Genomic DNA, 14,388 nt, shown 5'->3' on the forward strand with positions numbered 1-14,388 from the left:
TTTTTTTACCACACTTAAATATCTTTTTTTTATTAGATATAAAAATACATGAAATGAGTCCTGGAGTAACCTAGAAAAGTAAAGCCACATGTCTCATGAGTTTCTATTTCAAATCTGAATGAGATATCATGAAAAATGAGTCTCCTTCAAATATTTTTATGAGACTATGTCTACACCCCCACCCCCCAAATATAAGAAAATATATTTCCCAACAGTATTGAAGGCTTCTACAAACTATTTAGTCAGTAAACATACCACTGCATAGTTTTTGTTCCATTATAAAACACTAGACAGAAACTTAGACATCACATAAGTGATTTATTTGAGCACTAGAAAATACAATAAGAATAATAAGAAAAAAATATTTAACTTTGTTTTCCCATTACAGAAAATCATGAGATTGCTAGAAATGCAGCATTTACAATGAATTACGATGCAAATAAGTGCTGATGTGCTGATGGCCACTTATACAGATGGTAATAACACAAATGTGCCATACAGCTTAGATCTTTATAATGATATATAGTTTGTCAAGATTAAATTTGTTGACATGTTGTTCCTCATTGTTGTGCCAGTTTTCAGACCATTTCGGACTATGATCCTGTCTTCTTTTTTTCTCAATGGCTTTTTATACTCAGTAAGTTAATTGAAAGTAGTTAGACTGTCCTACATCTATAGGACAAAACAAATCATATAGTAGCACAGCACACAGTGGAACTAAACCCTGGTGCTGCATGACAACAACAGAGAACTGCTGCACAGCCTCTCATTGCTTTCTGGATTTGGTACTGTCATGTGTACAATTCTCATCTTTGGAAGGGTCACTTCCATCCGACTTCTTTTTAGGAATCAAATGAATGACATTGTGGTCTGACCGGCCAAGTGGGGGACTGCATTCAGATCTATAAGCCCCTGGCACATTCCCATAGCACTGATCCAGGGTGTTACTGTATCTGGTTGGGCATGTGACATATTGCTCCAGGTCTAAGAGATCAGTGAAGTCACAGTGGTTGAAATCACCCAACAAGAAAACCGGTCCATTAGGATACTGCTTCAGAACATCATTGTAAAAACCAGCGATGTCTCTGGCGGCTTGACTCATCTTAGTTCTTGGAGGGATATACACATGGATGTAGGTAAGTGGTGGCGCATCCTCAGGGTGGTCATGTGGTCTAATGGACACGACCATTAACTCATAATCAGGAGTTATAATGATGTTTTCCACCTCCACATCAGTCGCCCAGGCCTCATTCACAAGCACCATCAATCCCCCTCCTTTACATTTATGAGTTAGCCGTGCATCACGATCAACCCGGTAAGACCTATATCCCTCGAAGCTAATGCTGGGCGAGTTCTCGTTCAACCATGTCTCTGTGAAGAACATCAGATCGGAATTAATGTTTTCCACATCTTCCATCATTTCTCGGAGCTCCTCTATTTTGTTCGGAAGAGAACGCACATTAGACATCATTATTTTAGGAAGGCGGAACTGAAATTTCTTTACTTTTGTTTTAGACTTGGGTGGTGGTTTCCTCTGAAAAGCAGGTTTCCTCTCCTGGTTAAGGCTCCTGTCTATAGTTGAAGTAGCCTTCTTCTTCTGTCGTTTGTTCTTGTTGTCACCCGATTTGTGTTTTCCTGTGGAAAAATTCTTAGTTACTCCTATGTCTTTTGTGCATAGGAGAATAAACTCCTGTGTCTTCGTGTCCTGCTTTTGGCTCTGTGTATACTCCATACAGATGGTGCCTCGTGTGTATATTTGAGATCCAAGCATCTCCTGAGCCAAATCAATGTGACACTCCATTTCAGGGATTTGATTGAGCATCTCTCTGAAAGATAAATTTAGAGGTGATGGAATCTAGCAGTGAGTCGAAAAATACAAGATCTACAGTATTATTAATATTATAATAAGCAGTCTTACTCTTGACCACTTACATTAAAGGTTCAGAGAAACACGATGTTTGGATTTCTTCAGAATGCTGCTTCTCTCCCCCAGCAGCTCCCATTCTGCCCCGTCCAGCTGTGATTTGAGAGGAGCTGTCTTCTGAGATTTCTTTCTTGCGTTTTGGATTTACAGAAGTTGACTGACGACCATCGTCCCTTCTTTTATTCTCTGATGTAGCTTTCACTTGGTCAGACGTATCCTTCATACTCAACTCTGCACATCTTTTAACTAAATTCCCAGCCTCCATCAGATCAAACAGTTCTTTTCTTTTTATTTGTCTTTCTATCACCTGCATCATTATCACAATTGTCCACTGTTGTCTTCTGTAGGATGTTTTCTCCATTCTCTGTGTTTTCCCCCAGGCTCGTTTGATGTCATCAGCTGGCCAGCAGTTATCATGCTCCTTTTTAATGCCATATTTATTTTCAGCCTTTATTTTAGCATCACGCACAAACTTAAACGTATTAAAATATGATAACAAATCATAAATGACTAAATCTAAACTGACATTAGGTGGGTCTCTTCCTCCTTTCTCAAGAGTGGTTTTACCATTGGAACTCATCTTGATGCAGCAGAAGAACAAAGTTAAGGAACAAATCACCCTTGACTCAATCTGGTTTTATTACTTCTTCAAGAGCTTCAACTAAGGATCTTCTCTTCTTCCTGGATAAATTCATGTAAAAAAAATCACTCTAAATTCTCCTTAAATTAGAACTCATTCAACAGAAATAGAAAAATTTACTTACATCAATTTGTTGTGATCTGTCAGATATGAATTTATGCAGCTTTGCTTTTACCTCACTTCTGCTCTACAACACACACACACACACATACATATTTAGACCAGTAAAACAATTTATTTAGCAGCAGTGTGTATTTTCCCTTTCACTAAAATATTTCAAAAATATTTATATATTTATTACTTACTTCATCTGATTTTGGAAACCAAAACATGTTATCATACATTAAATTTAAGCTGCTTGTTTGTAGCATATTTTACATTCTTCAAATCTTAACATGTCATGTGAAACTGTTAAGCCATATATTTAATATAAGAAATGTGGATTAGAAGAATAAAAGTAGGTTTGTATTACAACAGAAGTGGATAAAGTCATTACCTTGGCGATTCTAGCAGAAAAACATCGAAAATCTGGCAGAATTCAGTACAGGTAAATGTCCCAGAGAAATCTGTGGAATTGATATACATGTCTTAGATAGATAACAATAGATTCTCGGTCACAATTCTGCAAAGATGTTTATTCATGCCTGTCCTCCAGTAAATCCTCCAGTCTTTTACAGATGAAATGCGCTAAAAAAGAGTTTTAACTCAAACTGTAAAGTCAAAAATTATGAAATACCCATGAGAAATATCAAACACAAATGCAATACAGAAATGGATAAGTTAAGACTTGACCATTGTACAAAAATGCTGACTGGGTCATGAGGTCAGAAAAGAAGAAGAAAAAAACAGGTCAAGAAGAACTGACAAAAAGAATTGCAAAATAATTAGGAATTAATGTGAAGATACATGTTTAGTCAATTCTGCAAGACAGACTTTCAGGAAAGGAGGTGGAATAAAAATGAGCTCCTAAATCTTAATCCTGGATTCTGGAAGATATATTCCTCAAACCATCGAACAAGAGGAGGTGGTGCTGGTCCTTCACGAGTCACTCTAATCTGTTCATAAAGCCTATATATAAAGTCTTAATATATAGTATTTCACAATACTTCATGGTATTCTAATTAAATCATTTTTTGGGATCTTAAGTCTCTGAGAGCCGGACACCGAGTAATTCTGGAGACTCCAGGAAAGTGGCAGTTCTGTAAAATGTTGGCGCTGGAGACTAAATGCTCCCTGATAGTTTCACACCTAATTCACTTAACACACACACACACACAAACACACACACACACACACACACACATTACCCACAGTGACAGTGGGACTAAGTGACATTAGATGTATGATAGTTTTTTAATTTTCTATCATCCATATAGTGTTGTATAGTCATGAAACTATGGTCATGAGACCAGTCATTCTGAGGAAATATGCCTCAGAATGACTGGTCTTCTATGTGTACATTTTCTTTTGAAGTGTTTAGAAGCTGCACTTTAAAAAAAATAAAAGACATTTACTGGTTCCTTTTTTACTATTATTTCAAAAAATCACCACGACAAAACCATTCAAGCTATCCAAAATTCATTCACACCTGTTCTGTAAGATTAATTCTTTAAACAGTGGTAAAAGAGGATGTGGTGCTGATCCTTCAAGAGTCACTCAAAACGTATCTGTCCATAAAGCCTATAAAGAATTATTCTTAATATACAGTTCACAATACTTCAGCTTGTTATTCTAATTAAGTGAGGGTCATTTTATCAGTAAAATATATACAATTCATATTATTTTTTTGAAAGATTTCTATAAATGATTTAAATCATACTCGTTTCTACAATAATTATTTAAAAGTAATCCTATAGCTCCCTCTGGTGGCCATTATAGGTACTAAGAATTGCAAGCTTGATTTATAAGTTATGATAGTTTTCATTTTATGCTGGCTCTTGAAAATGATAAAGCTATGAAACTTACTGTGCTTCCTTCAAATGATGACTTCTACTTATATAAAAAATTATGAAGAGTTAGAATGAAAAATTTTAAAGATATAGTAAAATAACAATTGTATTTTTTATGTTACTTTAATAAATCTCTATGGCAACACCATTTAAGCTATCCTAAACCCATTCACAATTTAACATCTCAGTATATTGGCATCATGTTGAAAAAGGAGTATGGAGTAGTATGAGGAGGAGTATGAATTCATTTACAGGCTGATTTGATCATAAATCCACAATAAAATTTCTGAGTTCTGTATCAATCTGTGTTGTTGTTTGTTTATTTTTATCTTTTATTTTTCATAGGAAGATAACTGACCCTTTACTCTCCTTTTTAATAAATGAGCTATTTATAGCTGTATTTATAAACTGCTTACTACTGACTATTAATATTGGGACAAGGCTTTATAAAGCATGAACTGAGTATTTACTAATGAGTGCAGTTATTATAAAGTGTTATCAATGCATTTGCTAATGTTAACAAATTAGACATTATTTTACAGTGTTATCAAATCCTTAAATGACTCATAAGCATTTGTGAAAGTTCTGCTTGCATTACAGCTTATGATCTGTGAGCTGAACAGATTTACTGTTACATCCATGAGATTTTGTTTTTACAATTGTAATACACAAACTATGAAATTATAAAAAATGTATAAAAAAGTAAATAAATAAATACGCACACATTAAAAAAGCAGCCAAGAATGAGTTTCCTCTTTTATATAGATTAAAATTGAAGACAGAAGCAAGTGGTAAATGTGGTCACTTTAATATTCAAATCCAGTAGATCCACTTCAGATTTATTTCTCAACAGTTTATGTTCACGTGGCTGTTTTCGTTTATATTAGCCAAGCTATTATGTATTTTGAAATAATCTTTGAAATATAATACTTGAAATTATTATTTGCAGCACAAATAAGGTTTTTTAGGATTTTTAAAAATCCCTAAAACTGTCAGAAAAGGATAAGGCCTAAGATTTCTATGTGAGTGGCTAAATTTTTTTGTTTTTATAATTATAATGCATAAACTATGAAATTATACAAAATGTATAAAAAGTTCAACAGTTATTGTTTTCCAATGTTTTTTATTTATTTAATTTATTTTTTGGGATTTACATAAAAACAAATTAGCCTACTGCAATCATTCTAAACAGCTTGAATAAAACCTGTTAATATTTATTATAGACCACTGTAACTGTGTATAATCTAAGAAACAAGTTTATTATGAAAATAAAAGTGTACACCAGATAAATTGGACGATAAAGAAATTGCTAACAATAGTATAATAGAGCATGTTTTAGGTTTTTAGGCGTTTAGATGCAGAAATGGACAAATCAAATGTAAAATAAAATGTAATTGATTTAATTAAATATAGATTAATTCTTGTTAGAGCAAAATAATAAATAAATACGTACACACATTAAAAAAGCCGCCAAGATGAATGAGTTTCCTTTTTTATATGTAGATTAAAATTGAAGACAGAAGCAGCTGGTATATGCGGTCACTTAATATTCAAATCCAGTAGATCCACTTCAGATTTATTTCTCAACAGTTTATGTTCACGTGGCTGTTTTCGTTTATATTCGCCAAGCTATTATGTATTTTGAAATAATCTTGTCCGTGATGTGTTCGTTCTTACGACGAAAGGCAGAATCCTGCAGCTCGAGAGATATGTTATTCTGCCAGTCACGCTTTCAAATAGTCTTGCACACTTAAACGGGTCACAAACACCTGCATTTAGGACGTGTTGTGTTATAATGGGTGTATTGTGTGCATTTATGACAATATTTTATTTGAAAAAGCTCTTAAACAAGAATAAATTCGTTTGTTTTGAACTTGTGACACTGTGCGCGCTGATCGGAGGCAGTGATTTCAGATAGGCAGGCACAAATATTTAATTTTCACACAAACAGTTCAAAAACATCTGAATGTAGCTCCTGGTGTGTTCTAATTGGTGAATTGTGTAATATCGCTTTAATATTTTAATTTTAAAAGCTATAAAACAAGAATAAACTCGTTTTTTCTGAGCTCATCATTCCACACGCTCCTGCTCAGAGCCGTGATTCATCTCTAGTGTTTCTCACGTATCACTGACCACACATCAATTATTAATGAGCCCTGACCTGGTAATAATCATATATGTTGGTTTAGCTTGTCAGTGTGAATTAAATCTAAGTATTTATTTGTATTTTAACCGATTTAAAAATGAAACTAAAAGAGAGTCTCCTCCCTTTCAGTCGAATTTCCCTTTCAGGAATTGCACCTGTAGGGGCGCATTTTCTCTCAGACAATGGAAGTCTAAGCACACACACTCAAACAGATGGACAGAGTGAGATGAGATGTCTGACAGTTTTTTAATTTTCTGTTATCCATACAGTGTTGTAAAGTCGTGAAACTATCCATATTTACTCAGAATGACTTTTTTTCTGTATGAAAAAAGGTTTTGAAGTGTTTGGAATTTAAAAATGCAGGACAATTAATAATTCAATTTTTACTGTCATTTAAAAAATCTCCACGACAAAACCGTTCAAGCTATCCAAAATCCTTTGGCAATTTAAGTTGTTTAAAATGTTTTGGCATCATGTAGACAAAGTTTGGTGTGTATAGTGTTACTCTCCTCTGAGCAGTATGCATTAATTCACAGCTAAATGTAAAAAAAAATCCACATTCAAATCAAAATAGCTGACTTCCTGTTGATCGTAGCTGATGACTGTGAATTAGAAAGTTGTCCGTCTTGATAAGAACAATTTTTGTACCGAGTTTGGTATCTGTAGCTAAAACTAACCCTCCCACTTTTGACAAAAGGTGGCGCTATAGAGTGCCTCTTCCACGCCCTCTTATGAACTTTTGCCAGTGTCTAGTTATCATAAATACTGATATGTGTTCTGAATTTCATGAAATTCTAAGTATGTTATATGCCTTAAAATCACCTGAGAAGTATTCAAGTTTGACATGTTGCCACGGCAACAATATTTTTAGATATCAATATCCCCCTAGCAGATTAATATAGGCTGTGTTTTAACATTATTCTGATGAAGTTTGAAGCAAATCGAGTAAAAATAAGATGCTGAATACAAAGCATTTTGAAAATGACACACTTCCTGCTGCCAGTTGGTGGCGCTATAACTTTGACTCCTAATAGTCACATATATGCGATCGACATCATACAAAGAATAATCTGATGAAGTTTGATTAAAATCAGGAAATGTATGTGGATGGTATTAGACAATTCCTGTTTCTCATTTCTCGCCATAATTTCAACGCCTCGCCACGAGCAAACCGTTTGAGATATCAAAAATCCCCTGGCAATTTTTCATCCCCAGTGTCTTGAGATCATGTTGACCGAGTTTGGCGGCAATCGAGTAAAAAACTTATGACAAGTATTTCAAATTCCAGAGCATGCGCTTTTTACATAACTCTAAATAGCTGACTTCCTGTTGGGCGGAGCCTATGACATGCAATACGCAAGTTGTTCGGCACGATGAGATCTATATGTGTACTGAGTTTCATATTAATACGTGCAAGTATGTGTGAGCTATACATCAACATTTATGACTGTGTTCCAGGGGGCGCTGTAGAGCCCCTGTGCCATGCCCGTGTCCCAGCCTCTGCAGGCTCCTAAAGGCCACAGATTCCAAATTGTGCGCAAACTTTCAAGAGTTTTTGAGTATGTTAAGGACCCCAAAAGCCCCCACAACTTTGACGACAAATATGAATAATAAACCCCAAATAGCCAACTTCCTGTTGGGCGGAGCCTATGATATGCAATACGATGAGTTCTATATGTGTACCGAGTTTCGTACGTCTACGTGCAAGTATGTATGATATATGGCCCTCCATATTCCAGGGGGCGCTGTAGAGCCCCTGTGCCACGCCCGTGTATCAGTCTCTGCCCGGCCCTAATGGCCGCAGGTTCCAATGTGTGTGCCAATTTTCAAGACTTTTTAAGCATGTTAAGGGCCCCAAAAGCCCCCGAAACCTTGAAGAAAAATAATAATAATAAATAATAATAATAATAATAATAATAATAATAACAAATAATCCTAAGGAAAACAATAGGGCTCTCGCCCTCCAGGCTTGAGCCCTAATAATAATAAGAAATGGGAGCAATTCCAATAGGGTCCTCACACCATCGGTGCTCGGGCCCTAATAAACGGAGCAATTCCAATAGGGTCCTCACACCATCGGTGCTCGGGCCCTAATTAAAGCTGCAAGCAGCGATGAACGGGCCCTCGCACCCGGGCTTACCGCAATCGTGTGGCTTTAGTAAAAAGGTGAAGGTGAGAAATATGCATTTCAAATCATTTATATAAGTGGAATATGTCAAAGTCACTTATATGTGCCAATTTTCCGGTTGCCAATAGGTGGCGCTATCATTATAATGGAATATTGGTTTTCAGATGTGTTCAGGCTAGCAGTCTTATCGAACATGTGAATTTTGGGGAATATTGAACATTTCAAGCCTGAGTTACAACAACTTCTCTTCCTGTGGCGAGACATCAAATTTTGTCATGGCGCCATGGACACGCCCTTTAACAAAATCTAAAGATCTCCACAATTGAACATTGCAAAGACCTTTAGATTAGACTGACCAAAATAAAATGTTGATGTCATAAAATTTCTTGGAGTAGTTCTTTGCAGTGTAAAACATGACACTTCCTGTTGCCAGCAGGTGGTGCTATGACTATGACTGAATATGGGCATGTAGATCTGTTAAGGGCAGAAGTCTTATCTAACATGTGAAGTTTGAGGCAGATTGGACATTGTATGTCTGAGTTACAGCAACTTCCTTTTTCATGGCGAAACATCGAAATTTGTCAGGCTGCCATGGACACGCCCTTTAACGAAACCTCAAGATCTTCGCAATTTAACATCGCAAAGGCCTTTAGATTTAACTGACCAAGTTTGGTGTTGATCTGAATAAATCTCTAGGAGGAGTTCGTTAAAGTACAACCCCTGAAAATGGCAAAAACAATGCCAATTTTGCAGAGAAAATTCTAAATAACCGACTTCCTGTTGGGATTCAGATTTCCTACCAAGAGACTTTTTTGTAGGTATTGGTGTGTTACATGTGTGTACCGATTTTTGTACATGTACGTGAAACATAGCTCGAGGCGCACTCTGTTGAATGTGTATAGGTGGCGCTATCGAGCCATTTTGCCACACCCAATGGAATATTGGCCTTCAGATGTGTTCAGGCCAGGACTCTTATCACACATGTGAAGTTTGGGGAAGATCGGACATTTTATGCCAGAGTTATAACATCTTTTATTCCCATGGCGAGACATCGAACTTCGTCACGGCGCCATGGACACGCCTTCTAATGAAAACTCAAGATCTTCACAACTTAACATCACACAGGCCTTTAGATCAGACTGACCACAAAAAAGACATTGATGTCATAAAATTTCTAGGAGTAGTTCATCGCAGCGTAAAATATGTCACTTCCTGTTACCAACAGGTGGCGCTATGACTGTAACTGAATATGGGCATGTCAATCTATTCAGGTCCAGAGTCTTATCAACCATGTGAAGTTTGGGGCAGATTGGACAATGTATGTCTGAGTTACAGCAACTTCCTGTTTCATGGCGAATCATCAAAATTCGCCAGGCCGCCACACACAGGCCCTTAAACGAAAACTCAAAAGCTTCGCAATTTAACATCGCAAAGGCCTTTAGATTAGGCATACCAAATTTGGTGTTGATCTGAGTGAATCTCTAGGAGGAGTTCGTTAAAATACAACGCATGGAAATGACAAAAATGACACAAAATTTGCTCATAATATTAGAAATAACCGACTTCCTGTTGGATTTCGGATTTTGCTCCAAGAGACTTTTTTGTAGGTATTGGAGAGTTACATGAGTATACCGATTTTCATACATGTACATGAAACGTAGCTCGAGGCGCACACCGTTGAACGTGTATAGGTGGCGCTGTTGAGCCATTTTGCCACACCCACTTCTGAAACCCATATCAGACGTACATTTTCGCCAGTTCTGAGGTGTGTGCAAAGTTTCATGACTTTTCGAGCATGTTTAGGCCCTCAAAAATGCGATTCATTTTGGAGAAGAAGAATAATAATAATTAAAGCTGCAAGCAGCGATGAACGGGCCCTCGCACCTGGGCTCACCGCCATCGTGTTGCTTTAGTAAAAAGGTGAACGTTGAGATATGCATTTAATGTCCTAAATATAAGTGGAATATATCAAAGTATATCCCATATATGTGCCAATCTTACCGTTGTCAGCAGGTGGCGCTATCATTACAATGGAATATTGGCCTTCAGATGTGTTCAGGCCAGGACTCTTATCGAACATGTGAAGTTTGGGGAAGATTGAACATTTTATGCTTGAGTTACAACAACTTCTCTTGCTGTGGCAAGACATCAAATTTTGTCATGGCGCCATGGAAACGCCCTTTAACAAAAACTCAAGATCTCCAAAAGTTAACATTGCACAGGCCTTTAGATTAGACTGACCACAAAATATATGTTAATCTCAAAAAAATTATAGGAGTAGTTTGTCGCAGCGTAAAACATGTCACTTCCTGTTGCCAATAGGTGGCGCTATGACTATAACTGAATGTGGGCATGTAGATCTGTTAAGGGCAGAAGTTTTATCTAACATGTGAAGTTTGGGGCAGATTGGACATTGTATGTCTGAGTTACAGCAACTTCCTTTTTCATGGCGAAACATCGAAATTTGTCAGGCCGCCATGGACACGCCCTTTAACGAAATCTAAAGACCTCCGCAATTTAACATCGCAAAGGGCTTAAGATTACACTGAACAGGTTTGGTGTTGATCTGAATAAATCTCTAGGAGGAGTTTGTTAAAGTACAACCCCTGAAAATGGCAAAAACAACGTCAATTTTGCAGAGAAAATTCAAAATAACCGACTTCCTGTTGGGATTTGAATTTCGTACCAAGAGACTTTTTTGTAGGTATTGGTGTGTTACATGTGTGTACCAATTTTTGTACATGTACGTGAAACATAGCTCGAGGCGCACTCTGTTGAACGTGTATAGGTGGCGCTATCGAGCCATTTTGCCAAACCTGATGGAATTTTGGCCTTCAGATGTGTTCAGGCCAGGACTCTTATCACACATGTGCAGTTTGGGGAAGATCGGACATTTTATGCCTGAGTTATAACATATTTTATTCCCATGGCGAGACATCGAACTTCGTGACGGCGCCATGGACACGCCTCTTAACGAAAACTCAAGATCTTCACAACTTAACATCTCACAGGCCTTTAGATTAGACTGACCATAAAAAATACACTGATGTCATAAAATTTCTAGGAGTAGTTCATCGCAGTGTAAAATATGTCACTTCCTGTTGCCAATAGGTGGCGCTATGACTATAACTGAATATGGGCATGTCAATCTGTTCAGGTCAGGAGTCTCATCAAACATGTGAAGTTTGGGGCAGATTGGTCATTGTATGTCTGAGTTAAAGCAACTTCCTGTTTCATGGCGAATCATCGAAATTCACCAGGCCGCCACGGACACGCCCATTAACGAAAACTCAAAAGCTTCGCAATTTAACATCGCAAAGGCCTTCAGATTAGGCATACCAAATTTGGTGTTGATCTGAATGAATCTCTAGGAGGAGTTCGTTAAAATACAACGCATGGAAATGACAAAAATGACACAAAATTTGCTCATAATATTAGTAATAACCGACTTCCTGTTGGGTTTCGGATTTTGCTCCAAGAGACTTTTTTGTAGGTATTGGAGAGTTACATGAGTATACCGATTTTCATACATGTACATGAAACGTAGCTCGAGGCGCACACCGTTGAACGTGTATAGGTGGCGCTGTTGAGCCATTTTGCCACACCCACTTCTGAAACCCATATCAGACGTAAATTTTCGCCAGTTCTGAGGTGTGTGCAAAGTTTCATGACTTCATGACTTTACATGTTTAGGACCTCAAAAATGCGATTCATTTTGGAGAAGAATAATAATAATAATAATAATAATAATAATAATAATAATAATAATAATAATAATAATAATAATAATAAACGGAGCAATTCCAAGAGGGTCCTCACACCATCGGTGCTCGGGCCCTAATTAAAGCTGCAAGCAGCGATGAACGGGCCCTCGCACCCGGGCTCACCGCCATCGTGTGGCTTTAGTAAAAAGGTGAACGTTGAGAAATATGCATTTAAACTCATAAATATAAGTGCAATGTATCAAAGTTTATTCCATATGTGTGCCAATCTTCCTGTTGCCAGCAGGTGGCGCTATCGTTATAATGGAATATTGGCCTTCAGATGTGTTCAAGCCAGGACCCTTATCACACATGTGAAGTTTGGGCAAGATCGGACATTTTATGCCTGAGTTATAACATCTTTTATTCCCATGGCGAGACATCGAACTTCGTCATAGCGACCTGGACATGCCTTTTAACAAAAACTCAAGATCTTCACAACTAAACATCACACAGGTCTTTAGATTAGACTGACCACAAAAAAGACATTGATGTCATAAAATTTCTAGGAGTAGTTTGTCACAGTGTAAAATATGTCACTTCCAATTGCCAATAGGTGGCGCTATGACTATAACTGAATATTGGCATGTAGATCTGTTCAGGTGTAGAGTCTTATCAAAAATGTGAAGTTTGGGGCGGATTGGACATTGTATGTGTGAATTATAGCACCATCATTTTTCATGGCGAATCATCGAAATTTGTCAGGCCGCCATGGACACGCCCTTTAACGAAACCTCAATTCCTTCGCAATTTAACATGGCAAAGGGCTTTAGATTACACTGACCAAGTTTGGTGTTGATCTAAATAAATCTCTAGGAGGAGTTCGTTAAAATACAACCCCTGAAAATGACAAAAACAACACCAATTTTGCAGGGAAAATTAAAAATAACCGACTTCCTGTTGGGATTCGGGTTTCGTACCAAGAGACTTTTTTGTAGCTATTGGTGTGTTACATATGTTTACCGATTTTCCTACATGTATATGACATGTAGCTCGAGGCGCACTCCATTGAAAATGTATAGGTGGCGCTATCGAGCCATTTTGCCACACCCAATGGAATATTAGCCTCCAGATGTGTTCAGGTCAGTACTCTTATCAAACATTTGAAGTTTGGGCAAGATCTGATATTTTATGACTGAGTTACAACAACTTCTACTCCCATGGCGAGACATCGAACTTTGACATGGCGCCATGGACACGCCCTTTAACGAAAACTCAAGATCTTCTCAATTTAACATCGTACAGGCCTTTAGATTAGACTGACGACAAAAAAGACATTGATGTCAAAAATTTCTAGGAGTAGTTTGTCGCAGCGTAAAATATGTCACTTCCTGTTGCCAATAGGTGGCGCTATGACTATAACTGAATATGGTCATGTCAAACTGTTCAGGACAGGAGTCTCATCAAACATGTCAAGTTTGGGGCAGATTGGTCATTGTATGTCTGAGTTATAGCAACTTCCTGTTTCATGGCGAATCATCGAAATTCGCCAGGCCACCACACACAGGCCCTTCAACGAAAACTCAAAAGCTTCGCAATTTAACATCGCAAAGGCCTTTAGATTAGGCATACCAAATTTGGTGTTGATCTGAATTAATCTCTAGGAGGAGTTCGTTAAAATACAACGCATGGAAATGACAAAAATGACACAAAATTTGCTCATAATATTAGAAATAACCGACTTCCTGTTGGGTTTCGGATTTTGCTCCAAGAGACTTTTTTGTAGGTCTTGGAGAGTTACATGTGTATACCGATTTTCATACATGTACATGAAATGTAGCTCGAGGCGCACACCGTTGAACGTGTATAGGTGGCGCTGTTGAGCCATTTTGCCACACCC

General features: G+C 37.4%; 1 protein-coding gene across 3 annotated transcripts in view; it reads right to left on the minus strand.

The window, feature by feature from the left end:
• Positions 1-298: 298 nt before the first annotated feature.
• Positions 299-14,388, minus strand: part of LOC127952167 (uncharacterized) — a 42,110-nt gene continuing 28,020 nt past the window's right edge. For 2 of the 3 annotated variants that reach the window (XM_052550530.1, XM_052550531.1), the window contains 4 exons: positions 3,061-3,130; positions 2,689-2,751; positions 1,933-2,605; positions 299-1,826 (listed from right to left, as the gene is read on the minus strand). In XM_052550530.1, coding sequence (XP_052406490.1) covers positions 767-1,826; positions 1,933-2,504 — 1,632 coding nt within the window. In that variant the 5' untranslated portion in view covers positions 2,505-2,605; positions 2,689-2,751; positions 3,061-3,130 and the 3' untranslated portion in view covers positions 299-766. The remainder of the gene's footprint in view (positions 1,827-1,932; positions 2,606-2,688; positions 2,752-3,060; positions 3,131-14,388) is intronic. The other variant, XM_052550533.1, reaches the window with a different exon arrangement.

This window comes from Carassius gibelio, chromosome B3 (assembly GCF_023724105.1).
Source record: "Carassius gibelio isolate Cgi1373 ecotype wild population from Czech Republic chromosome B3, carGib1.2-hapl.c, whole genome shotgun sequence".
In the NCBI taxonomy this organism is placed as follows: domain Eukaryota; kingdom Metazoa; phylum Chordata; class Actinopteri; order Cypriniformes; family Cyprinidae; genus Carassius; species Carassius gibelio.